The sequence below is a fragment of the Lytechinus pictus genome, chromosome 2, assembly GCF_037042905.1.
Source record: "Lytechinus pictus isolate F3 Inbred chromosome 2, Lp3.0, whole genome shotgun sequence".
Taxonomy (NCBI): domain Eukaryota; kingdom Metazoa; phylum Echinodermata; class Echinoidea; order Temnopleuroida; family Toxopneustidae; genus Lytechinus; species Lytechinus pictus.
The window spans coordinates 64,711,807-64,737,429 of NC_087246.1; the positions used below are offsets into that span (position 1 = coordinate 64,711,807).

General features: G+C 36.2%; 1 protein-coding gene across 3 annotated transcripts; it reads right to left on the minus strand.

The window, feature by feature from the left end:
- Positions 1-425: 425 nt before the first annotated feature.
- LOC129268806 (uncharacterized) lies at positions 426-24,298 on the minus strand. Of its 3 annotated transcripts, XM_064095398.1 has the most exons (13): positions 24,188-24,298; positions 22,526-22,929; positions 11,200-11,380; positions 10,126-10,281; positions 9,596-9,732; positions 8,802-8,959; positions 8,405-8,593; positions 7,148-7,237; positions 6,400-6,489; positions 5,524-5,646; positions 4,274-4,405; positions 3,310-3,426; positions 426-3,026 (listed from the first exon to the last, which is right to left on the minus strand). In XM_064095398.1, the coding sequence occupies exons 2-13, from the start codon at positions 22,536-22,538 to the stop codon at positions 2,913-2,915; spliced, it is 1,500 nt and encodes a 499-aa protein (XP_063951468.1). In that variant the 5' UTR covers positions 22,539-22,929; positions 24,188-24,298; the 3' UTR covers positions 426-2,912. The 3 variants fall into 3 exon arrangements, with proteins under 3 accessions (XP_063951468.1, XP_063951470.1, XP_063951469.1); XM_064095400.1 differs by lacking the exons at positions 22,526-22,929; positions 24,188-24,298 and adding an exon at positions 12,963-13,123; XM_064095399.1 differs by lacking the exons at positions 22,526-22,929; positions 24,188-24,298 and adding an exon at positions 12,710-12,898.
- Positions 24,299-25,623: the final 1,325 nt, after the last annotated feature.

A 25,623-nucleotide genomic window follows, 5' to 3' on the forward strand; every position in this document is an offset into this window, starting at 1 on the left:
CTGTTTACAGAGGAGCATATAATCAATGATGTACATGTATATCTTATCTAACAAAAAGGAATGTCTTCAAAGGAACTTGAATAATTCTTCAGTATTAGCTCGTTTCACAATAAAGCTGTTCCAGAGCTCAGCAGATGACATTATGCCATGTTGTACTTCCCCTTATCGGACAACATTATGCCATGTTGTACTTCCCCTTATCGGACAACATTATGCCAGTTATGTTTTTTTGTTTTGTTTTTTCATTTTCTTGAAATTTGAATGTTGGACTTTTTTGAGATATCAAGTTTGTCACCCAAGCAGAATTGTAATTGTTTTCAATTTCCATCCTATCACTGGTACATTATTAATACAAATGAAAATATCCCCAAGACAAATGAAAAGGTATAAGACCCATTAAAAATGAAACAATTACCATGAGCAAATTGATTAGAGATTTTTTTCATTTATTTATATCATTACTTGATTGGTACATAAATTGAATATATTTCTTGTGATTAAAACAAGAAAGATATGAATGAATTGATAATTGTACAGACTCTAAAAGACTCCATGAAAACAGACAGTTTCACTCACAGTATGGTTTAAAAATACTGCATGGCAAAAATAGGCAATCTTCTCTTTTTAATTGAACAATCATTTGCATATAAGAATGAATAACTATGCAGGCTACGGTAATATGACAAGTGTTAAAAATAGTTATACTAGCTGTATTGGGAAGGAAACCACATTACATGATAAAGATTGATATGAACAGACACAAAAAATCCAAAATATTAGCAATGTGAACAATGCAAACAGTATATAAAATTATTAATAGTTAATTTGTGCACATCAAAATAAAACTATGGGAACATTCAAAGCAACTGACATGAAATAATAACCAAGATTGTATGATATGTATTGCTTTTCACATTTAATTTAAACAAAATTTTAAGAGAAAAAATGTTGCAAAATTGTTTAATAATATTTTGAGTTCTTGAGCTACCTACCATGCACAAGTATTTTGTAAGAAGAAAGGGACATATTTCAAAGGGGTGGAGTTGTTTGACAAAATTGAATTCAACATTTATTCATTATACATGTACTCATTATAAAGATTTGTATTTACGATAAGGTTCCATGCATTAATAAAAAACATTGAGAATATAAAACAGAAGGAAAATAATTAGGTACAGTAAATGATATCAATAAAATTCTTGAAAATTACTCAGCAATAAAAATGAAGTACATTATCTATATTACTAAATATTTATTTTTTCTCCAAGTAAAAACATGATAAACTGAATAAATAAAATTCAAATGCAACAGACATCTTGTTTGAAAATTAAAAATTGTTGAATATTTCTATGAGTAGAAATCCCCTTGCTCATGCAAATTTTCACCAATCAACCAAAATTCTGATTAATTAAACTATTATTGTTCTTGATGCCAATATTATCAATATTGCCATTGTTGTTGTCACCATCATTCTCATTTGACCTAATCACAAAACAAATAAAAAGTGAAGTTTCCCTGTACAAGGTACAAGACAAACAAAACATATTTAGCAGTGCTACACGCTGGTCAGAGGCAGGCAAAAATAATAATCATTTTATTTTCAGGGGCTACTTTTCACAACATTCTGCAACATTGGATAACCTTTGACATTGCAGTTAATCAAGCATTTTGAGCACCATGAGCACCAGGGAACTTTTTTTTCCCCTGGACAGGGGTGATGAAAGCATAATGATTAACTAAGAGGAATGTATATCTGGCTTTAACATCCGGCTTCTTTGGCTTATAAAAAAAGGGACAGGGGGGATTGTTGTTGGTGGAATGTAACAGCAGTGACAAAAAATTCAGAGCAACAAGAGTGGCATTTTTCACTAATCTTTCAAAGTCACTAGTACAATTGGCAAGTGTAGATGGTTGACTACCAAGAGTTCACAGTTTCTGTCACATGACATTGTATTTGCATATACAGTGTACAGCGAGTGGATTCCATATGTTTATCTAGATAATTTTAGGACTAGAATATCAAATGTGATGAAAACCCGCAGAATTGAAAATCATAGAATTAACAAGTGCATAAAGGACCTAATGACAATGGCCTGTATTCTGGCCAGTATATGGCCAAACCTTACGTGGTGTTTTTAAGTTGCATCTTACTTGAATAAATAGCTAACTTCAGACTGAGATCGCTATGCTTTTCAGAAAAGCATTTTAGGAGATAAACCAAACCCTAACTCTAACTAGCAAAATTGATGAATGCAAAGGCCTAAAGCTCAGGCAAATGAGTTGCAGTTAGATGGATGTCAAAAGCAATGGTTCTGGTTTCAACAAGACTCTGATGGTTCACATTTACTAAAATGGCTTTAACAAATCTATTTCAAAGCATCATAACAAGTCATGTACCTGGATGGTAACCATTTACCCAAAATGGATAGAACTACTAAAAGCTGCCTCGAATGTCCAATTTACAAATAATGCACAGGATTGCTGCCACTTTCAAAGTTAAAAAAATAATGGGAGTTTGACATTCAAAATAATGAATAAAATGTACTTGAATTCTAAGAAATAGTTATTTACTTTAAATTTTAAACTTTAAATTCCATAGACTTTATAAGTCAATCATATGAAATAATCTATAGAGCGAGAAAAGCAAGAAACTAAAAAAAAAAGGATTTCCTTTCATCAATACCCCAAAACGGTATTTTTAAGGTTGAAAGATAATTTAGATAAAGATGCTTTGATATAAAAAGGGTTTCCCAAAATTTTCTTCAAGCAAAGGCCCTGCCAACTTATATTTTATCCATTGAGTATTAATAGATCTTTATCAGCGATGCTGGCATGCTGAAATGTTTGACCACTCACTATTCCACTCACAACCTGTGATAATAGAGCCGAAAGCATCACTCCATGGAGTGGTATTAAGCACTCTTCTCGGCATAAAAGAGACCCCACTTCTGATTCCCAGCATCGACCCGCTCGATCTTGCTCCTCCATCCGTCTTGCAGTGCCCGAACATCTTCCTCACTAAAGCCCTGTTGTTGAGAATAAATTATTAAATTGAGTGGTGTATTGATGGAGATTCTGGTGGACACTAAACATTACCACCCGGCCACCATGACGACCACCACCAACACCAACACCACCACCATCAACACCATCACCACCACCACCACTACTTCTTCAAATACTACTTCTAATACTACTACTTTTACTCCTATTACAATACTAACATTACTGTGTAGGGAACAAGAAGTGTAAGGATAAGATGGAGCAACAATTCAAGCAAAATGTGAAACAATGTAATCATTGAATTACCTTTAGGATATCCAGGTTGGGGTCCATCATCCTGTTGAGCTCCTTCTGTAACATATCTTTGAACTGCCATGTTCTGTCTTCGGCCTTGACGCTCACAAATCCTGCTTCTTCCAAGAGCTGCCAAAGAAAGAAAAAAACAACCATCTTTTATTGATACAGTATGGCTAAAATCAAATTAAATTATGTTGAGTGAATAATTTAGGCTATTGATATTGAGTGTCACCACATACAACAACCAATAATTTGCAATGGAGTTAGGACTTAAATAGGAACAGATCAAAAATAAGGTTGAAAATCTGATAAAGAACAATTCCATAAAATGGCTAACAATTTGAAAATCCAACCCCCCCCCCCCTCCCTGTATTTGACCTGGATTTTTATGTGACCAAAACTTCTTTGATTAAGCCAGGGCACATTTTAAGGTGGTTATTTTTGTTGGGGGAATCTCCTGAGGAGTGTTTCATCAACATTTTCATCCGACGAGTTGTCAGATCTGACATCTTTCTTTGATGTTGATTGGCTGAGAGGTATTGTTACTATGGTAACTGTCGGATAAAATGGGACTTGTCGAATAAAACGTCCGACAAGTCCTTTCATGAAACGCTCCCCAGGACTGCATGCTTGGAAGTTCCACCAAGACTGCACAGTGTGCATATCTCATGCTCGAATGAACTTTTCAAACTTTGTTTCCTCCTTATTCTCTGAAGCTCTCACTGAATTTGTTCTACATTCAATCTAGTAATTGAGTGGATTATTGTTGATCAATTCTGACAAGCTATATAACATTTTAAACTTAGGATTTGCTTTTTCAAGCTCAATAAAAATATTAAAAACTATTTGGACAACTTATTGTTTATTTTGGGATGGCAGGTCACAAGAATCTGCATCTACCATACCCTGGACTCAAACCCACCTTTGTGAATTCATGCTAAGGTGTGTGGTGGGTGGACTTTAGAATTCTTACCTGTCCATATCTAGCTGGTGTGTAGAGTGTATAACCTCTCTGAGCCACATAGGCCTTGAAGGCATCACTGTGTGGCAGTTCACCACAGCAGTAATCAGATATCAGCAGCTTACCACCAGGTCTTAACCATGTCTACAAGAGTATGGAGGAAATGCAAGGAAATAAAAATAATTACTATCATAGTAACTTTGCCATCCAATGATAACTTCCTTGAAATCCTTGATTGTGATTGGCTGCTTAGCATTATTACCATGGTAGTTACCATTGAATGAAAAAGTTATCTAAATGGTAAGTTTTATGCAACATGGCCCTGGACTTGCATAGTGCATTATACAGATAAGATAATGCAAATGTGTTAATGCTGATGCAGCACACTGAAGGGTATTTGCAATGGTGCAAGAAGCACAAGCATTGTCAAGTCCTTTTGCACAACATTGTAAATGCCCAAGAAGCCTGTATACAGACACTAACATCATGCTATTATTCAAATTTCCATGTACTTCCTGAGAACTTTTTGGTTGTATTACCCTGACTTAGCCTTGGCTGTTTACAGCACACAAGCATTTCAAGGAATACTCTTTCCTGGTATCCATTTACCTCTCCTTGGCCAAGTGTGGCAAATGTAGATTAATGTAATACCACAGGACATCAAAGATGAGGCAGGGGTTTGAATCCTATACCTTGTGGTTCAAAGTCCGAAAACGTACCCACCGGACCACAACAACTTGATGATGAAGTTGATCCAAATACAATAATTGGTAGAGACTGAAAATATGAACATGATCCTGGGGAACATGTCACGAAAAGTATTTTCAGTGATTTGCAGCAACAAATGTTATAAGTCACTGGGAATCCTTGCATCTGATTGGCTGAGAGCAAATTAGTTATTGAAAATAAATGAGCAAATTTTTCATGAAATGTTCTCCTGATTGGTCTAATTTTACATACGGCTGGCAATGACCAATTGTAATTTGTGTGAAAGGAAAAACAATAGTTTTGAGAACAGGGAAATCAATCAATAGCCAGTATATCCTCATCGCTATTTCAAATAGCGAATCATATGAATCATACAATCATTATGTCTGGTATTAGAGTAATCACCCATACTAACAAACTTTAAAGCAATCAAAACACCTTCTCCTATCGCTTTGCACTTGTAAGAAATATCCCAAAGGTACCTAGTATTATGCAACTAAATCATTGTAACAATCATTTTCTGACACATGATTCCTTGGTGTATAGGATCTTACCAGGAACTTCTTGAAGATGGCTGGTTTATCTTGGAGGTGAAGGAGGGTATCTCTGCTGTAGATAACATCAAATGATTCAGGGTTATACTCTCTCTTGGTGATGTCGCCTATCTCAAAGATGACCTATAGAGAGAAGAGAGTATAAAACAAATAATTACTGTTGGTGAAGATGTTGGGAGAAACTGTTTGTAAAGTTACGCACAACTTTACGCATGATTGGAACATGATCTTAGGTGCTAAGTGAGCTACGAAGGGATAGTGTGGCACAAGAAAGGTCACCAGTCGTGCGTAAAGTCTTGTGTAACTTTACGAATAGCTTTATGAAACACCCACCTGGGGATATTTCACAAAGAGTAGAATGTATATAATAATCATGCTTAAATGCCACCATGCACTGCACTGAATATGTAACATTCATTTATGAATATGCGATAGCATTGATCTCTTCTGACCAATTTGGTGATGTGTCATATACCCCATGCAACTGGGTATTAAGTGTGATTTTTCTTCACATTTAAATCTTTGTGAACACACCATCTGGAAATATCTTATCTGAAAAGATATCTTTCTGAAGCAAAGCAGAAGAAAGAGAGCATCTACATATTGCTGACATATTGATTGTACGTTCTTTGCCTGATGAAATGCTGATTAGACATTTGAAATGATATCAACAGATAAAAGGGAATTAAATTTCTCTACAAAAAGACACTTAGGCTGGATATGTAACTTTTTCCTGGGTAAAATGATCATGTAAATTTCTTTTATGGCTGGGCAGGACTGTGAACACTCATTCCGACCTAAAACTAGTGAATCTTCTTTCTTTGATACAGGGATCATCTAGAACATATCTTTGATAAGGAGGTGAAAAGACATTACCTTTGGTTGATTTTGTCCCTGTGCTCTATCCATAGCTACCTCTATCATATTACTTGATAGATCAATGCCATCAACATTTACATTGTATTTCTGTAAAAAGAGAGAAAGAAAAAGAGCATAGGTATGTATTAACATCCTCACTGCATAAACAAATTTAATGGTGGTAATTTTGCTAATTGCCATCAATGGAAACAGGGTTCAGCAGGCAACAAAAGTCAAGGTTTCCATGACAATTACTATATAACAATACAATACAGGAAAATTTATCAGTTTTTAAGCAATGGTTCCATGACAGAGCTGCTAACCTGAACAAGAACATTTCAGTATTTTCAAAGCTGAAAATCAATATTCTGGTGAGGAAATCGGTATATCCAAAGAAATACCATAGGACAAAACATTAGACCGAACTTTAGATATCAGTATTCTGCATGAAACCGTCAGTATTCTCCTTTTCCAGAACTAAATACTGAAAATCAGAACTACTTGACAGCTCTACCAAGATCTTTATCCCCCAAGCACACACATGAGCCAGGTTTGAAATAAATTGTCAAAATACCACTAACGCAAATACACGATGGACTCAGAAAGGAAGGATCGACATACAACCCCAAAAGCACAACTCATCCTCCATCAATCTTAAGAGTGTGGAGGAACAGCAAAGGCAGTAAAGATTTGAGAATGCTACAGATAAATGCTTCATAATCATACCAGCATGGGTTTAGAAATCATATCATCTAAAGTTTCTTACGTCTGCCATGTAGAAGTCACCTCCTCCAATGCCACACCCAACATCAAGGACCATCTGACCTTCTTTCAGTTCAAGCAACTCAAGAAACTCCTATAAGATCATAAAGAAAGAAAGAATAATAGAAGATTTTTATAATAGTAAAATATGACATTGTGGTGGATTTTTGGCCCAGTTGATTAGTCTCCGGATATTGAAACAGAGACTTTTGGTTTCAAATCCCAGTCATGGAGTAAAATCCTACAGCAAGAAATCAATCCATATTCTGCTGCACTTAACCTAGTTGAGGTGAATGGATACCTGGCAGGATTAAATCCTTGCACAGCACTGGACAAGGTAGCTCAAGCTAAACTGATTGAGCAATAACAGTGCACCTTGGAAAAGATTATTTTTTGATAGATGACACTATATAAAAGCCTATTACCATCATGCAAATTATCGCCCAACTTTCCAACCTTACTCTTATTCCTATATAGCCCCCTTCAAACTATGCTAGTGCATAATGACAATTATAGCTAGCTGATTGAATGAAAATGATTTTAACAAAGATATATCACAGGGAAGAAATATGTGGGGCAAAGGGTAATAAGCCCCCCAACAAAAAAGAAAGAAAAAAGGGAACATTCAAAATATAAACAAAATAAAATAAAAAAACTGCAAAAGAACACCTTAATTTAATATTGGTTTCAATAGAAGGTTTAATTCTGTGCTGACAGAAGTTGGAAACAGAAATTGGAAGAATGACCCGTCCAGAAAATATATCAATATTCTCCCGCGTATCTCACTTGCTTTCTTTTCCATTGTCGAACAGTAATACTCAGTCAATTCACTCAATCGCCCATTGGTCTACACCCAGTTCGTCTATGTTCCGTTTGGTCTCATCTCACATGGTCTAATCTGACTTCATCTACAAACAGTTTGTCTACTATCCATTCGGTCTTTTGCCTTTTATCCCATTCATTACTGTTTCTAACTTCTAGTTAGGCTATATCCATTTCCACTTGGCCCAATAACATAGAATGAGACGAACTATTCATGAATCAAAAATTTTATTGGATATATTGAAAAATAATCAGTAGATGAATTTGAAATTAGACCAAGAACTGGGCATTAGAAATCAGTACGAGGCCAAGCGTAATGAAGACTAAATGGCAAGTACACCACATTGATAGACCAAATGGGTTTAGCAAATGTGGTATAAGACTATATGAGGCATAAACCAACTGTTTGTAGACCAGGTGAAATAAAGACCTTACTCACATGTGTAGTCTCTGGCCCACCAGTGCTGACGTAACCATCTCCAAAGACCTTCTCATACCGGAGGATACTGTTGAGGGAATACTGTCTGCTGTCAAGGAACTGCTGGAATGATTTGAAGCCATGGTTCGCATCCACATCCTGTTGGGTCTTCTGCCACAACCAGCTGTACTGGTTAGGGTTGTTCTTCAGCTGTAATTGGACATTGCAAAATTTGGGAGAGGATTTGTTGAATGTGCTTTTCACAAACATGTTTTTTTTTCAAATCAGGGGAAACAAATGTAATTTTCTGCTATTTTCAAAGTTTATTTGGCTTCAATTTCAGTGTCCCATCCAGTCAGTGACTTAAACACCTCTTTATGAATAATCACTGCTGATAATTTATAGATTTAAAGTATACCTTGATATATGACTGGATGCTTCGGCACATAATGAGCTGAAATCCACATGAAAGGGCACCCTCGTTCTGGTTCACGCTGCTACTGGTGCCTTGGAAGATCGAGTTGTAGTCACCGGGATTACGGTACTGGGTTGGGTTGAAATTGCGACTCTTGTCACCTAAGAGTAGATGAAAGTAAAGCAAATGGTCCATTATAGTTGGGATAATATGTTTCACTTGACAAATGTACAGATGTCATAAATTATACAAATTTTGCAATGTGCATGTATGTTTGGGTTCCAGGGTTACATTAGGCAGAGTATATTTTATTTGTATCTCAAATTCACAAAGGTATAGACTTTGATGTACATGTACCATCCCCTTGAATATGCAGAAACAGATTTACAAATCAATGATGCTATCCCACACAATGCAGAGGCTATAATTAATTGGTTCCTTATTTTCAATGTATCAAAGATTAACTTCAGTGTTTTTTTTAGATGCATTGTGAGAACCCCTCAGAGTAATGTGAAATGTTGTCGATAAATCATTGACAATGACCAAAATGAACTTGATGCAATTCTGCTGTCCGTCAGCCAAGCCACTTCTACTGATCGTCAGTCCAACTCTTTCAGCTGATTTTTATCATGATTTAAATGTCAGGGAATGAATGAAGAGAATCAATTTGTAGTGGATCAGTTTCTATATTCTACCATTCATATTATTGTCACAACAAGAATACTAAAGCCACAGGGTTCCAGCGTCTTTTCTTATGTAATCTTTGCAAGTTCATAGTCAAATCAAATTGGCAATACCTGACTGATGAAAGCAGGACTCTCTGAAAAACAAGTGACCTCCATCTTTCAGCCACCCAAGAAGACGAGAGGCAAGAGCAAGGAGCTCCTCATTTGATAGGTACATGAAGAGCCAGTTGGAAAAGATCACATCATAACTGGAATACAAAAATGATTGAACTTGATCATGTAGTCCTCACCAGATATAAGGAAATCGGTGATAAAAAATAATTTAAGTGTTTATTCAATAGCTGAAATGACAAAAATAATACATTTTTAATAGCACTTGTAATTTTTTGCCTATATGCACTAGTAATATTAAATGCTGCAGTCTAATACACTCATCAACTGTGATGCATAGAGCTAGATAAATACATTCACTTCATTATGATATTACAAGTTATACTCAAATTTTTATGGTTATTGTTCCTCTCATCACGTCCATTCATATTTTTTTACCCACTTGGAACCCACTGTAAGATTTGAATAGAGAATAAACAAATCTAGATTTTAATTTTCCTTGAGAAGAAAGCACTTTTATCTCATTCTACCTGTTGAGAGGGAGATCTAAAGTCATCACATCGGCCTGTTTGAAGTCAACGTTACTCCTGTGACCATTGACCTCTCGATTCTTCTCAACAAATGATGTCATGAAGTCAACAGCTGTCACATGACCACTTGCTTCAGCAAGAATACCGGTGAAACGGCTGCATAAAGATAAATGAAGTAAGCGTGAGTCAAAGATTTACGTTACAGTCGCAATGGCAAAGTCAAGTGGAGACCAACAAAATATATTATATTATATTCAATGATATATATATATAGTACTTTCATATTCATTGTGACATAAATTATATGCGCATTACCAATGCGCTTTGCGCTTTCACCACCTAGCAACCAATGTTTTCATTGTGCAATTTTTGCCACTTTCCTAAAGAACGAGATAGGATACGGTCATACTTAACTATCACAATAGTCTGTAATTACAGGTATGTCTTATTATTCATTAATTTATTTATCTGTTCACTCATTAATTTGTCATTATGGAATATATTCAACTTGGTGATAATTCATTGATGTGCAAAACAAACTTGGATGTTGTATCTCCTTATATTTTTCAGACGCTTCTGACGAAGTCTCAATTAAAAGACGAAAGCTAAAGCAAATAATGGTGTCCTGCGTCATCTGTTGAGTTGGCCTCGCCTCATCTCATTATATTCAATGATATATACTATCGGTTGGTTTGGAATCATTAAAAAAAAAAGAATAATACCAATGCAACTTATAGGGCACATGTAAATTCCTTCTGCAGTGTGCTCTTAGTGTTAGCCTGGCTTTTTTTTTTTTTTGGGGGGGGGGCTACTTTTCACAACTTATGCCTTTGTTATGGCCTAAATCTGCATCAATGGATAACCTACAACTTGCGATGGAAGGGGATTTTCGGGGCTCCTTTTTTTAGTTTCCAGGGCTCTTTTGAGTATTTTGGGGCTAAATCGCCCCCAGCCCCATGTATTGTTTTCAGACAAGTATGTTAACTTTGCCTATCATGAAAGCCAATGTGAAATTCTGCATGTGGCTCAGCCAAAGGAAATGATTTTGTCAAGGTGCTTTACTGATCAACTTACCCGATTCCTGACCCAAGCTCCAGGACCCTTTTCTCGTTTAGGTCTGGTAGTAAAGACATGACCTCTGGGAGTTCGTGTTTGGTCAGCATAGAGGCATTGGAGTCAAGCATCATCTCCTCCAGGCTACCATCGGAGGAATGACCCTCCCAGAACTGCTTCATGTTGTTCCTTGTGTTAGCATCTGAGCAGAACAGGGGGAGCGAGAGGGGAAGAAGAGAGTGGAAGACAGGGGAAAGTGAGGTGAGAGGAAGATGAAAGAGAGAGGGGGGTTGAGAAATAAATGGAATGCATAGTGTATGGAAGGGATCAAGTAAAGAGAACAGGATAGAGCAAGGATAAGAGGAGAAAGACAGGAAGGAAGAGAAGCAAAAAGCAATGAGGCATAGATTGGGAAGGGTGAGATAGGAGAGAAGGGGAAATTGAGAAGAGAGTTGATGGGGAGAACAGAAAAAAAAATAATATCATGAATTCAACCAAAAGAAATAGGCTATATAGAATGGGATTATATTAATGATATCAGGCCTACTGATAGAAAGTAAAGTCTTTTTAAAATGGGTGTGGAAAATTGGACACAACCTCGTATTTAATGAATAATGATAAATCTCAAGTTGTGACTGTCTCGTTTATGGTACCTTAACAAAAGGGATAATCATATTTTACATAACTGATCTGTAATATATGGCCTCTCTCATTATATTTCTTGCATATTATATATTTGATTTCATTACAGTTGATTTTATCCTGTAACCTATGAAAATGACTTTCATAAATCATTGCATTGAATCTCTTCTACAGTAAACACAGAAATTTGTAATGCACTATGCACCACTAATATTTACCTAGATATCACCAAAAGCTTATATATTTAGTCTATAGTTGATATAACTACACAATACAGTGTCAATATTGATTATCATTGTCTATCAATCTAGGGACAGAGTGAAGATATCATTCTTGAAGGTGATTTTCACTGATCTGAGATTAGCTCCTGAACGAATGTCAATTGTGTGTTGCTGGGTTTATGCCGTTCTCAGAAGGGATCATGACAAAATAAAATCACAATGTATCGGATAATTAATAACCAAAATCTTTATTCAGAATACATGTTCTAACATTTCTATACTCAAGTTGATATTTGCCATTGAAGCAGGCAATGAGGGAAGCATTATAATAAACAAAAATGTACAAGACACTGCAAGTAAAAGACCAAATAAGTTGTCTTTTCTTAGGAATTATTTTCAGTCAATAGAACCTATTGGCATGTATTGATAAAATAATTCCAAGGAATTTAGAATTTAGACGGTATAATTCTTAGACTTTGTACACAATGAGTGCACTCACACCCACACACGAGAAGAGAGGTGACTAATGTCACTATAAAGCCTATTTTCTTAAATACTGGTGTGGTTTAAAAAATAAGGAGTCTACACCATCACCAAGTATTCAAGAATGCATGGCATTTCCATTTATTTGAATGAAGGAAAAGAGCAGTGTCCTTTAAATGCCTTACTCATATGGGCATAGGTGTCCTGGCCACCGGGATTGAACCCTGGACTTTAATGTCTAGTCAGGTGCCTTAGACCACTCAACCACTGTGTTCGAACTTAAGTGAAAAGCCGGATCAGTAATACTGCAGTATACTGGTAAAATACAAAGTCTGAATGGATCAACTATTAGTATAATAGTATTATGGTATACTATAAATCTAAAATACAAAACTATAATTCTACTTTTAATGGCAATGCCACTGTCTAGCTGCTTACCTAGTTTATCTTAGTCATGTACCATACCTTATCATTATTTATATAGAACATAAATAATGTAAATTACATAGCCATAGAGCCCCCCCCCCCCCCCCCAGCCAGGCGTCTTCTAGAGAGTAAAAATCATTTACGAACGTAAGGTTACTTCCCCAACGTTACGCGACGCTCGCGTCCGTAACGTTGGGGAAGTACAATAAGAAACAAGATGGCGGCGTAAACATCGGGCAAGTCTCTTCCGTCTTTTCACAATATTTTTTCATTTTTTTGATGAATTCTTGTTTTAAAAGTAACGAGAGCGTAGAAATGTCGGAAATGAAGTTTTATCCCATGTACATGATTTAGAGCTAGATCTTTTACTTTAGACATGTTAGAAGGAAAGTAGAAATCTCGGGGGTGAAAGTTTCAGGTTTTGGCTTCCATTGTGTGGGTCTATGAGATAGAAGGCCTGGCTTCGCCTTCGTATGAGAGTAACCTTACGTTAGTAAATGATTTTTACTCTCGAGAAGCCGCCTGCATGGCTACCCCCCCCCCAAAAAAAAGGATTTATTTTAGATCTGGCCCCTTTCAAGTATCATATCCACATAGCCATAGGCATAGCATTATGCTGGTGACTCCCAAGTTCAATACATCGGCCATATTAGCTAATATGCCCAGCCGCCATTAATACCGCTCATCTAAGTAAAAAATCCGGGACGGGCGCAAAACGCACACAAATGAACACACGGTACAGTGCTTCGCTTCGCTTCGCGAAGCACTGTGTGTGTTCATATGTGTGCGTTTTGCGCCCGTCCCGGATTTTTTTTTGTTGGTAAAGCTTTACGCGGTATATATAAATCTTAATTTCACTAAGACGAGTGAATAGGTGAGCGTGGCGCAGTGCATAATACGTAGGTATCTAAGCGTTTGAAGTTCTGAACCTTAACATGGTTCTTTTTTTTTTAAGGGGGATCGGGGATGTGAAGTATTTCGGTGCTATTTCTAAAGGTCGACATTCGATCGTTTTTATTGCGTATTTCATGAACTTCAACAACTTTTCTATATTGCTTAAATCCGTATTTTCAGGAAATTTGTCACTCTATACTAGCACCTTAATATGCCCAACAATTTTTATATATCGCTTTATTCCGTATTTTCATGAAATTTGTCACTCTATACTAGCACCTTAATATGCCCAAAAGAATTTTGATTAAAATTTGCCTTTCCTACTTTTCTCTTTTCGCTCTATCCCCCCTCAGACATTTCAATCCCCCTGTCCGCTGCTTATATACCCCCAAAAGAAAACCCCTTTTCTCGCCCTCCGGGCCAACACGAATTATGAGAATCTTGGCTTGTTCATCACTCTATACTAGCACCTTAATATGCCCAACAACTTTTATATATCGCTTTATTCCGTATTTTCATGAAGCTTGTCACTCTATACTAGCACCTTAATATGCCCAAAAGAATTTTGAATAAAATTTGCTTTTCCTACTTTTCTCTTTTCGCTCTATCCCCCCTCAGACATTTCAATCCCCCTGTCCGCTGCTTATATACCCCCAAAAGAAAACCCCTTTTCTCGCCCACCGGGCCAACACGAATTATGAGAATCTTGGCTTGTTCATCACTCTATACTAGCACCTTAATATGCCCAACAACTTTTCAATATTGCTTTATTCCGTATTTTCATGAAGCTTGTCACTCTATACTAGCACCTTAATATGCCCAACAACTTTTATATATTGCTTTATTCCGTATTTTCATGAAATTTGTCACTCTATACTAGCACCTTAATATGCCCAAAAGAATTTTGAATAAAATTTGCTTTTCCTACTTTTCTCTTTCGCTCTATCCCCCCTCAGACATTTCAATCCCCCTGTCCGCTGCTTATATACCCCCAAAAGAAAACCCCTTTTCTCGCCCTCCGGGCCAACACGAATTATTAGAATCTTGGCTTGTTCATCACTCTATACTAGCACCTTAATATGCCCAACAACTTTTCAATATTGCTTTATTCCGTATTTTCATGAAGCTTGTCACTCTATACTAGCACCTTAATATGCCCAACAACTTGTATATATTGCTTTATTCCGTATTTTCATGAAATTTGTCACTCTATACTAGCACCTTAATATGCCCAAAAGAATTTTGAATAAAATTTGCTTTTCCTACTTTTCTCTTTTCGCTCTATCCCCCCTCAGACATTTCAATCCCCCTGTTCGCTGCTTATATACCCCCAAAAGAAAACCCCTTTTCTCGCCCTCCGGGCCAACACGAATTATGAGAATCTTGGCTTGTTCATCACTCTATACTAGCACCTTAATATGCCCAACAACTTTTCAATATTGCTTTATTCCGTATTTTCATGAAGCTTGTCACTCTATACTAGCACCTTAATATGCCCAAAAACTTGTATATATTGCTTTATTCCGTATTTTCATGAAATTTGTCACTCTATACTAGCACCTTAATATGCCCAAAAGAATTTTGAATAAAATATGCCTTTCCTACTTTTCTCTTTTCGCTCTATCCCCCCTCAGACATTTCAATCCCCCTGTCCGCTGCTTATATACCCCCAAAAGAAAACCCCTTTTCTCGCCCTCCGGGCCAACACGAATTATGAGAATCTTGGCTTGTTCATCACTCTATACTAGCACCTTAATATGCCCAACAACTTTTCATTATTGCTTTATTCCGTATTTTCATGAAGCTTGTCACTCTATACTAGCACCTTAATATGCCCAAAAGAATTTTGAATAAAATTTGCTTTTCCTACTTTTCTCTTTTCGCTCTATCCCCCCTCAGACATTTCAATCCCCCTGTTCGCTGCTTATATACCCCCAAAAGAAAACCCCTTTTCTCGCCCTCCGGGCCAACACGAATTATGAGAATCTTGGCTTGTTCATCACTCTATACTAGCACCTTAATATGCCCAACAACTTTTCAATATTGCTTTATTCCGTATTTTCATGAAGCTTGTCACTCTATACTAGCACCTTAATATGCCCAACAACTTTTATATATTGCTTTATTCCGTATTTTCATGAAATTTGTCACTCTATACTAGCACCTTAATATGCCCAACAACTTTTATATATTGCTTTATTCCGTATTTTCATGAAATTTGTCACTCTATACTAGCACCTTAATATGCCCAACAACTTTTATATATTGCTTTATTCCGTATTTTCATGAAATTTGTCACTCTATACTAGCACCTTAATATGCCCAAAAGAATTTTGAATAAAATATGCCTTTCCTACTTTTCTCTTTTCACTCTATCCCCCCTCAGACATTTCAATCCCCCTGTCCGCTGCTTATAAACCCCCAAAAGAAAACCCCTTTTCTCGCCCTCCGGGCCAACACGAATTATGAGAATCTTGGTTTGTTCATCACTCTATACTAGCACCTTAATATGCCCAACAACTTTTCAATATTGCTTTATTCCGTATTTTCATGAAGCTTGTCACTCTATACTAGCACCTTAATATGCCCAACAACTTTTATATATTGCTTTATTCCGTATTTTCATGAAATTTGTCACTCTATACTAGCACCTTAATATGCCCAAAAGAATTTTGAATAAAATTTGCTTTTCCTACTTTTCTCTTTCGCTCTATCCCCCCTCAGACATTTCAATCCCCCTGTCCGCTGCTTATATACCCCCAAAAGAAAACCCCTTTTCTCGCCCTCCGGGCCAACACGAATTATTAGAATCTTGGCTTGTTCATCACTCTATACTAGCACCTTAATATGCCCAACAACTTTTCAATATTGCTTTATTCCGTATTTTCATGAAGCTTGTCACTCTATACTAGCACCTTAATATGCCCAACAACTTTTATATATTGCTTTATTCCGTATTTTCATGAAATTTGTCACTCTATACTAGCACCTTAATATGCCCAAAAGAATTTTGAATAAAATATGCCTTTCCTACTTTTCTCTTTTCGCTCTATCCCCCCTCAGACATTTCAATCCCCCTGTCCGCTGCTTATATACCCCCAAAAGAAAACCCCTTTTCTCGCCCTCCGGGCCAACACGAATTATGAGAATCTTGGCTTGTTCATCACTCTATACTAGCACCTTAATATGCCCAACAACTTTTCAATATTGCTTTATTCCGTATTTTCATGAAGCTTGTCACTCTATACTAGCACCTTAATATGCCCAAAAGAATTTTGATTAAAATATGCTTTCCTACTTTTCTATTTTCGCTCTATCCCCCCTCAGACATTTCAATCCCCCTGTCCGCTGCTTATATACCCCCAAAAGAAAACCCCTTTTCTCGCCCTCCGGGCCAACACGAATTATTAGAATCTTGGCTTGTTCATCACTCTATACTAGCACCTTAATATGCCCAACAACTCTTCAATATTGCTTTATTCCGTATTTTCATGAAGCTTGTCACTCTTTACTATCACCTTAATATGCCCAACAACTTTTCTATATTGCTTTATTCCGTGTATTTATGAAGTTTGTCACTCTATACTAGCACCTTAATATACCCACAGAATATTAAGTTGTGTTCAAAAATTTATATATCGCTTTATTCTGTATTTTGATAAGTTTGTCACTTCATACCAGCACCTTAATATGCCAACATTTCTGTCTTGCTTTATTCTGTATATTTTGTATGCAGTCACTCTATACTGCATCAAATTAATACGGACTAAAGCAATAGAGAATTAAGAATCTTGGCTCGATCATCACTTAGTACTTTATGCCCACAAACTTTTCTTTATTCCGTATTTTGGTAAAGCTTGTCACTCTTTATTAGCACCTTAATAATTATGCCCCCCCCAAAAAAAATATATATATATTATTGCGTTTCAACTTTACTATATCGGTTTTTACGTATTTTGTTGAAGTTTTTATACTAACACCCTAATATGCCTCCCATTTTTGTTGCCTTACTTTTCCTTCGCTCTACCCCCCGCCCAGCCAGACATTTCAAACCCAGAACACCACTTTTCCCGCCCTCCGGTCAATAGTAATTATTAGAATCTCGGTTGATTCGTCCTTATGCTCACCAAGTTTTCTCTATAAGCTTTATCCCGTATTTAGTGAAGTTTGTCACTATACTAGCACCTTAATCAATTTGCCCATCAAAAAATTCAAATCGCGTTTTAACATATGTTTTTCCTTTATTCCGTATTTGTAGCTAATCACCTTTGGAATATACATCTGTACCATTAAAAGTTCGTCTTGCTCTTTCTTGAGGAAAATAAAAATAAGCTAACAATTTTGACAAAATCCATTTATGATAGAGTGACGATGGAAGAGTAGAAAAGATACGCAAAAATGTTGGACATAATAAGATGCCCTATATAGAGTTTAACAATTACGGAATAAAGCAATATTGCGAAGGAGGAAAATTAAGAAACAACATAAAAATACAGCATAAAGTGAAAGTTCATGAATAAATAAAATCATGAACAGATGAAAAAAAGAAAAAAAAAACACAGAGACACGTAATAAAGCAATATACACCATAAAGAATGAAGACTATAAACAAACGTAACAAATTTATTTATTTATTTAAATATCTTTATACAGGATAACAAGCTCAGATTCACTGTTTTTAAACATGGTCCTGTTAAAATGGAATAACAATATATACAAACAGATAAAAGTGTAACTTAGGTTCTATACAAATAGTGAATGAATTCGATATCAATAACATTAAAATCAGAATCATCACTAGTAAAACAATTGTATAAAAATAACATATTCAATTTTTGAGGAATCAATGAAATGAGAACATTTCTCTCTTCCTTTATTCCATATTTCAAGAAATTTGGGCCTGCATGTATACTAGCAACTTAATATGCCCAACTTTTCTATATTGCTTTATTCCGTATATTTATGAAGTTTGTCACTCTATACTAGCACCTTAATATACCCACAGAATATTAAATTGTGTTCAAAATTTTCTATATCGCTTTATTCCGTATTTTGATAAGTTTGTCACTGTCTTTATACCAGCACCTTAATATGCCAACATTTCTGTATTGCTTTATTTTTTTTTTATGCAGTCACTCTATACTGCATCAAATTGATACGGACTAAAGCAATAGAGAATTAAGAATCTTGGCTCGATCATCACTTAGTACTTTATGCCCACAAACTTTTCTTTATTACTTTATTCCGTATTTTGGTGAAGCTTAATTGTCACTCTTTATTAGCACCTAAATAACTATGCCCCCCCCAAAAAAAAAAAAAAAATTTATTATTGCGTTTCAACTTTACTATATCGGTTTTTACGTATTTTGTTGAAGATTTTATACTAACACCCGAATATGCCTCCCATTTTTGTTGCCTTATATACTTTTCCTTCGCTCTACCCCCCGCCCAGCCAGACATTTCAAACCCAGAACACCACTTTTCCCGCCCTCCGGTCAATAGTAATTATTAGAATCTCGGTTGATTCGTCCCTATGCTCACCAAGTTTTCCGTTTTCTCTATAAGCTTTATCCCGTATTTAGTGAAGTTTGTCACTATACTAACACCTTAATCAATTTGCCCATCAAAAAAAATCAAATTGCGTTTTAACATATGTTTTTCCTTTATTCCGTATTTGTAGCTAATCACCTTTGGAATATACATCTGTATCATTAATAGTCCGTCTTGCTCTTTCTTGAGGAAAATAAAAATAAGCTTACATTGACAAAATCCATTTATGATAGGGTGACGATGGAAGAGTAGAAAAGATACGCAAAAATGTTGGACATAATAAAGTGCCCTATATAGAGTTTAACAATTACGGAATAAAGCAATATTGCGAAGGAGGAAAATTGAGAAACAACATAAAAATACAGCATAAAGTGAAAATTCATGAATAAATAAAATCATGAACAGATGAAAAAAAGAAAAAAAAAGACACAGAGACACGTAATAAAGCAATATACACCATAAAGAATGAAGACTATAAACAAATATAACAAATTTATTTATTTATTTAAATATCTTTATACAGGATAACAAGCTCAGATTCACTGTTTTTAAACATGGTCCTGTTAAAATGAAATAACAATATATACAAAAAGATAAAAGTGTAACTTAGGTTCTATATACAAATAGTGAATAAATTCGATATCAATAACATTAAAATCAGAATCATCACTAGTAAAACAATTGTATAAAAATAACATATTCAATTTTTGAGGAATCAATGAAATGAGAACATTTCTCTCTTCCTTTATTCCATATTTCAAGAAATTTGGGCCTGCATGTATACTAGCAACTTAATATGCCCAACTTTTCTATATTGCTTTATTCCGTATATTTATGAAGTTTGTCACTCTATACTAGCACCTTAATATGCCAACATTTCTGTATTGCTTTATTCTGTATATTTTTTATGCAGTCACTCTATACTGCATCAAATTGATGCGGACTAAAGCAATAGAGAATTAAGAATCTTGGCTCGATCATCACTTAGTACTTTATGCCCACAAACTTTTCTTTATTCCGTATTTTGGTAAAGCTTGTCACTCTTTATTAGCACCTTAATAATTATGCCCCCCCCCAAAAAAAAAAAAAATATATCTATTATTGCGTTTCAACTTTACTATATCGGTTTTTACGTATTTTGTTGAAGATTTTATACTCTCACCCGAACATGCCTCCCATTTTTGTTGCCTTATATACTTTTCCTTCGCTCTACCCCCCGCCCAGACAGACATTTCAAACCCAGAACACCACTTTTCCCGCCCTCCGGTCAATAGTAATTATTAGAATCTCGGTTGATTCGTCCCTATGCTCACCAAGTTTTCCGTTTTCTCTATAAGCTTTATCCCGTATTTAGTGAAGTTTGTCACTATACTAACACCTTAATCAATTTGCCCATCAAAAAAAATCAAATTGCGTTTTAACATATGTTTTTCCTTTATTCCGTATTTGTAGCTAATCACCTTTGGAATATACATCTGTATCATTAATAGTCCGTCTTGCTCTTTCTTGAGGAAAATAAAAATAAACTTACATTGACAAAATCCATTTATGATAGGGTGACGATGGAAGAGTAGAAAAGATACGCAAAAATGTTGGACATAATAAAATGCCCTATATAGAGTTTAACAATTACGGAATAAAGCAATAACGCGAAGGAGGAAAATTGAGAAACAACATAAAAATACAGCATAAAGTGAAAGTTCATGAATATATAAAATCATGCATAAAAGTTTATGCATTATGTGCGAGATGCGGCAAGACACATCTTGATGTCAGTGGGGCACGATTGACATGGAGGGCGCAACTTTTCGCAGAGGATTAGAGTGAGGATTGTTTGAGAGGATTAGAGTGAAGAAAGAAAGGTTTAATGAGAGAGATGATTGATGAGCTTGCCGGGCGAAAAAAAAATGAGGAAATTTGTTGACTTGGAATATTTTGGCGGAAGGAGTGAAGGAGGTTAAAATTCAATATAACGGGGCATTTATATATAACCAAGAAGGATAACGCAAAAGTGAGTATATGAAATTATTTACAATTTCTTGTGCATACTTTTTTTTCCAATTTTGCCGTGCCTACCAAAATGCCACATTTATTTGAAAATATCCGAGAAGATCGTATATTGGCGGACCGATAGCGACATGATGTTTGCTGTAGAGGGGATAACTTGGGAGTTTAGAATGAAAAAAAGGAAGCTATATATATGTTAAAATAAAGTTTTAGGCCTACACGCCGACTACGAACATCAAGTGCAAACTAGTTGCGTGAGTTTTTTGTTCCATGTTTAGGCCCCCTGTTGCCTAAACAGAGAAAAGTTCCGGGTGTTATTTCAGGTGACTCAATATACTCAATAGTAAACGCACATCGTGTTAAAATACATAGCGATAATATAAACGAAGTGAAAAAAATAACAAAATCCTGTTTGGAATTATTGGTACCATTATCTATAGCCCCTGGATCCTTAAATATATATATTTTCTAATTAATTAAATCACGGATCGTTGATTCCCTGGCCTGCTAACTGCCGCCGGGGAAACCTCCGTACGACTTGAGCGCTAAACCAGTTTCGGCTGTCAGCTCATCTCATGTGGCGTGCTGACTACGATGCTGGACTGCAGATCAAAAGGTTCGAGTTCGATTCCCATCAAGGACAGAAAAAATAAGGTTAGTAAAACAGTGTTATGTAATATGATATGAAATGAAATGTACAGTATGATGAATGAATTGGATGGAATGAATGAATGAGGAATAAATCCACCCACCATGTATCATACAGAAAACACAAAAAGAAAACGAAAATACGATGCACATAGTATTTTATTGAAAACCCGCCGATTTCATATATTTTAGTGCCCCTTCACCCCCCCCCCCCCTCCCTAATCCCGCCCCTCTCTCGCACAGCTGAAATACCCATTAACACGCCACTTCACTGAACGCCGATATCCCGCTGACTGAGCTTTGTTATTGTGCGGTCATGTGTGACACCGGTCGCACATGCTCTTACGCACGTCTAGCGATAAGAATTTTCACTGGGCTGAGCAGTTTTAATGGCGCTTGGGCACAATAGCGAATTTGGCCAATACATCTTATACCCACCAGGATGCGAGTCAGTAATATCAAACAACTACACTCACTACTTGAATCCATGCTTCTGCTTGGCCTTGGCCTGGCACAGGTTCTTCGAAATTTTGATCCCGGGCAAACCGGCTGACGTCACTTGGAATTGGATCAAATGGTGTGAATTGCAACTCTTGTACGACTGAATGTTCTGCTTCGGCGGTTGCTGTCCTGTCCACGTTGATGCATTACCTCTCTCAATGTGACCAAATTGGCTGTGAAAATAATATTCACAGTTTCTTGCTTCTCAGCTCATTCACAATACGGGCACAATTCCTCCCTTTTCTTGGGTCCTTTCTGCAAATCGAATAGGTACTCAACTTCTAGCTTCTCAAGATAAAAACTCGATAAGCGAAGTGAACTTCGACTTGTACCCGATCAGCTGATGAAAACGTGTTTATGGCCTCATATAGGCGTTAGGCTACGATTCAAAGACAAGTCATAACTTTTTTATTCTTATGATTTCTTTCTTTTCTTTCTGTTTATTCTTTTACAATCTAATGATATTTTCTCATAATAAAAATTTATAAATGAAAAACGAAATAGTCCCCACTATCTTCTGAAATTCTTTATTTTCCTTACCAACGACCAATTGCATTAAAAGGGTCTGCCAGATTAGGCTATGATGATGGCGAGACCGTGAGTGGCTTCGCGAGAGAAGAATGTAAACAAAACGTCATCGTTTGTCCCTGGATTTTGATATTTGGATTTGGAACCGGGCTTTGTTTGGAACGTTGATTGGAGCATAGTTTTCAGTTACAATTTCAGTTTATTTCTTACTTTTCACAAAAAGATACAAATAAATGTCTTTTATAAAAAAAATCGTTTGCATTAAATGCATTAGATTATATAGTCCTAAAACAGATACATGTAGATATAACCCGATATAATGATGGGTTATTTTCTTGTTTTACGAACAGGGTAGCCTATAGCAAAAAATTCATGAATCTGTGCATCATAAAATCAAATATCTGGGTACTGTAATATTAAATCCACGATGCCAGGCTATTTGGCACTGTTAGAGCAACCTACAATTTCATATATTTTTTGAAAATTAGAATGCTCGTTTCCATATTTAACATTTTAGGGCGAAACTGTCTCACTTCGTGTTTTTTTTTTTAACTCAGTTTAAATCCCGCGCGTCCTTGTTATAGCGACAATTGGGCAATTGATTATTGAAATGAGATTGTTTTTAAAATGTGAAAACCAGATGATTTGATTTTTCTAGGCTATTGACCTGACCAGAAGCTGTCGATTCTGTCCAAATCATTTATACGCATACTCAATGTTTTGTCTATTAAATAAACTTTATGTCTAACAAACTTAGAATGTTCACCAGTGCCCATATCTTCTTATTTTTCAGAGAGTTCACGTTCTAATGTTTCTGTCCAAGAGTGTTCTCTCAGAAAAAAATGAAGCAAATGACACACGGGATATCCTTAACATGAAAAAAATGGGTAAACTCATGACTCACAATTTAAAAGAAATATAATTTCACTTATTTACAACATTTAAATTAATTCAGTAAACAATACCGTATTAGATAGTCGAAACCGGAGTCGAAAGGCCTAACGTTAGGCCTACTGTAGGCCTATTGAGTGCAAGGGAGTAGATAGATAAAGGTTCTTTCGATGGAAATGGGAACAAAATGAAAGAAATAGAGATTGATGGTGTCATACCTGTTTCACAACCAATCCAAATGGAGGGACCGAAGCCCCAAGCCCCCCCCCCCGAAAAAAACCCCTAAAGTAACCAAGATAAAAGAAGATCCTGCTTGTATACGTATATATACCCATCGCGAGAAAATGAAACCATTGTGACGTCACAATCTATTGATCATCGAAAACATGGAAAAGTGCACCTGCGACCTTTTCGGTGATTGGCTCAAAGTTTCTATTACGTCAGTGGCGTCATTATTGTGACGTCAGTATGTTGTGCCTAAAACGAGGTCGCCTTTTATGACCTCTTGCTGGAAGCGCTGAAAGTTTGTATTATTACGTGACATGTAAATAAAAAAAAGAAGAAAAAACATTATATTTGAATTAAGAAGTAAGCACTTGAACTCTCAACTCTCAATTTCTTCCCAAATCAAGTAGGCAAATATTCAGTTCTGAGCAATTAAGGCCTCGTTACATAAATGTAAGTTGTTGAGAAATGAAAATTTTCCATTTAACTTTGCCATTCGCCGAGAAACCCATGCAATGGGCTTGATTTGCCATTGGTGAAAAGGTAACGATGAATAGAGATGGTGTCAATGTATTTTTGTCAGGGAGGGAGGATGACATAAAGATGAGTTCAATGTTCAGTGTTGGCATATAGTTGGTGCTGGTGGTGGTAAATTGCCAATTCGTCCACTGCCAACTCGTCCACTCACCACATGGCCTACCTTCATTTAGTCTAATGCCATTCCGTCCATCAACATTTCGTCTAACAACCATTTCAATAACCATTGGGTCCAATCATCACTTCGTCTAATCACCATTTCGTCTATTACCATTTCGTCTAATAACCAGTTGGTCTAATACCCATTTTCTTTTCATTCATTTTGCACAATTAACACCGTTTAGTTTAATTAGACCAAATGGTATATGGACTATTGGCTATTGGACCAACTGCTTATTAGACGGAATGGCATTAGACTAAATGAAAGTAGACCATGTGGTAAGTAGACGAACTGATGATACAACAGATGGTAGTAGACGAGTTGGCAATTGGACGAATTGGATAAATAAACCCTGTTGGTGGCGTTTAGAAGCAACATTCACCATGGATCCTATATTATATAGCTCCAGCACCTGATATGAGTTGATTAGACAGCTCGATCAACATGTCAACATGCACCTGTCAGAATCAAACCTGTTTATCGGCATGATAACGTAGCAACGTGTCACTCGTATCAAGTTCATAATTCATATGTATTAATCATGTTGATAAAAACCTAAAGTTTCATAGTGTCGTTTGACTTTATATTTTGCGTTTGCAGGGGCGGATCCAGCCTTTGCCATTAGGGGGGGGGGGGGCCGGAATTTTTTTAAAGCCATATTTTTCCCCGATCGGCAGCTCGAAGATGATTTTTGGTTTCTTTGAAGGGGTAGTCCTAATAGTCACTTTTATT

Coding starts and splice junctions, on each gene's coding strand:
- LOC129268806 (XM_064095398.1), bottom strand. Junction 10,282..11,199: donor GAGCTTGGGTCAGGAATCGG/GTAAGTTGATCA, acceptor ATCTTTATGCAG/CCGTTTCACCGGTATTCTTG. Junction 3,427..4,273: donor CACCAGCTAGATATGGACAG/GTAAGAATTCTA, acceptor TTTCTTTGGCAG/CTCTTGGAAGAAGCAGGATT.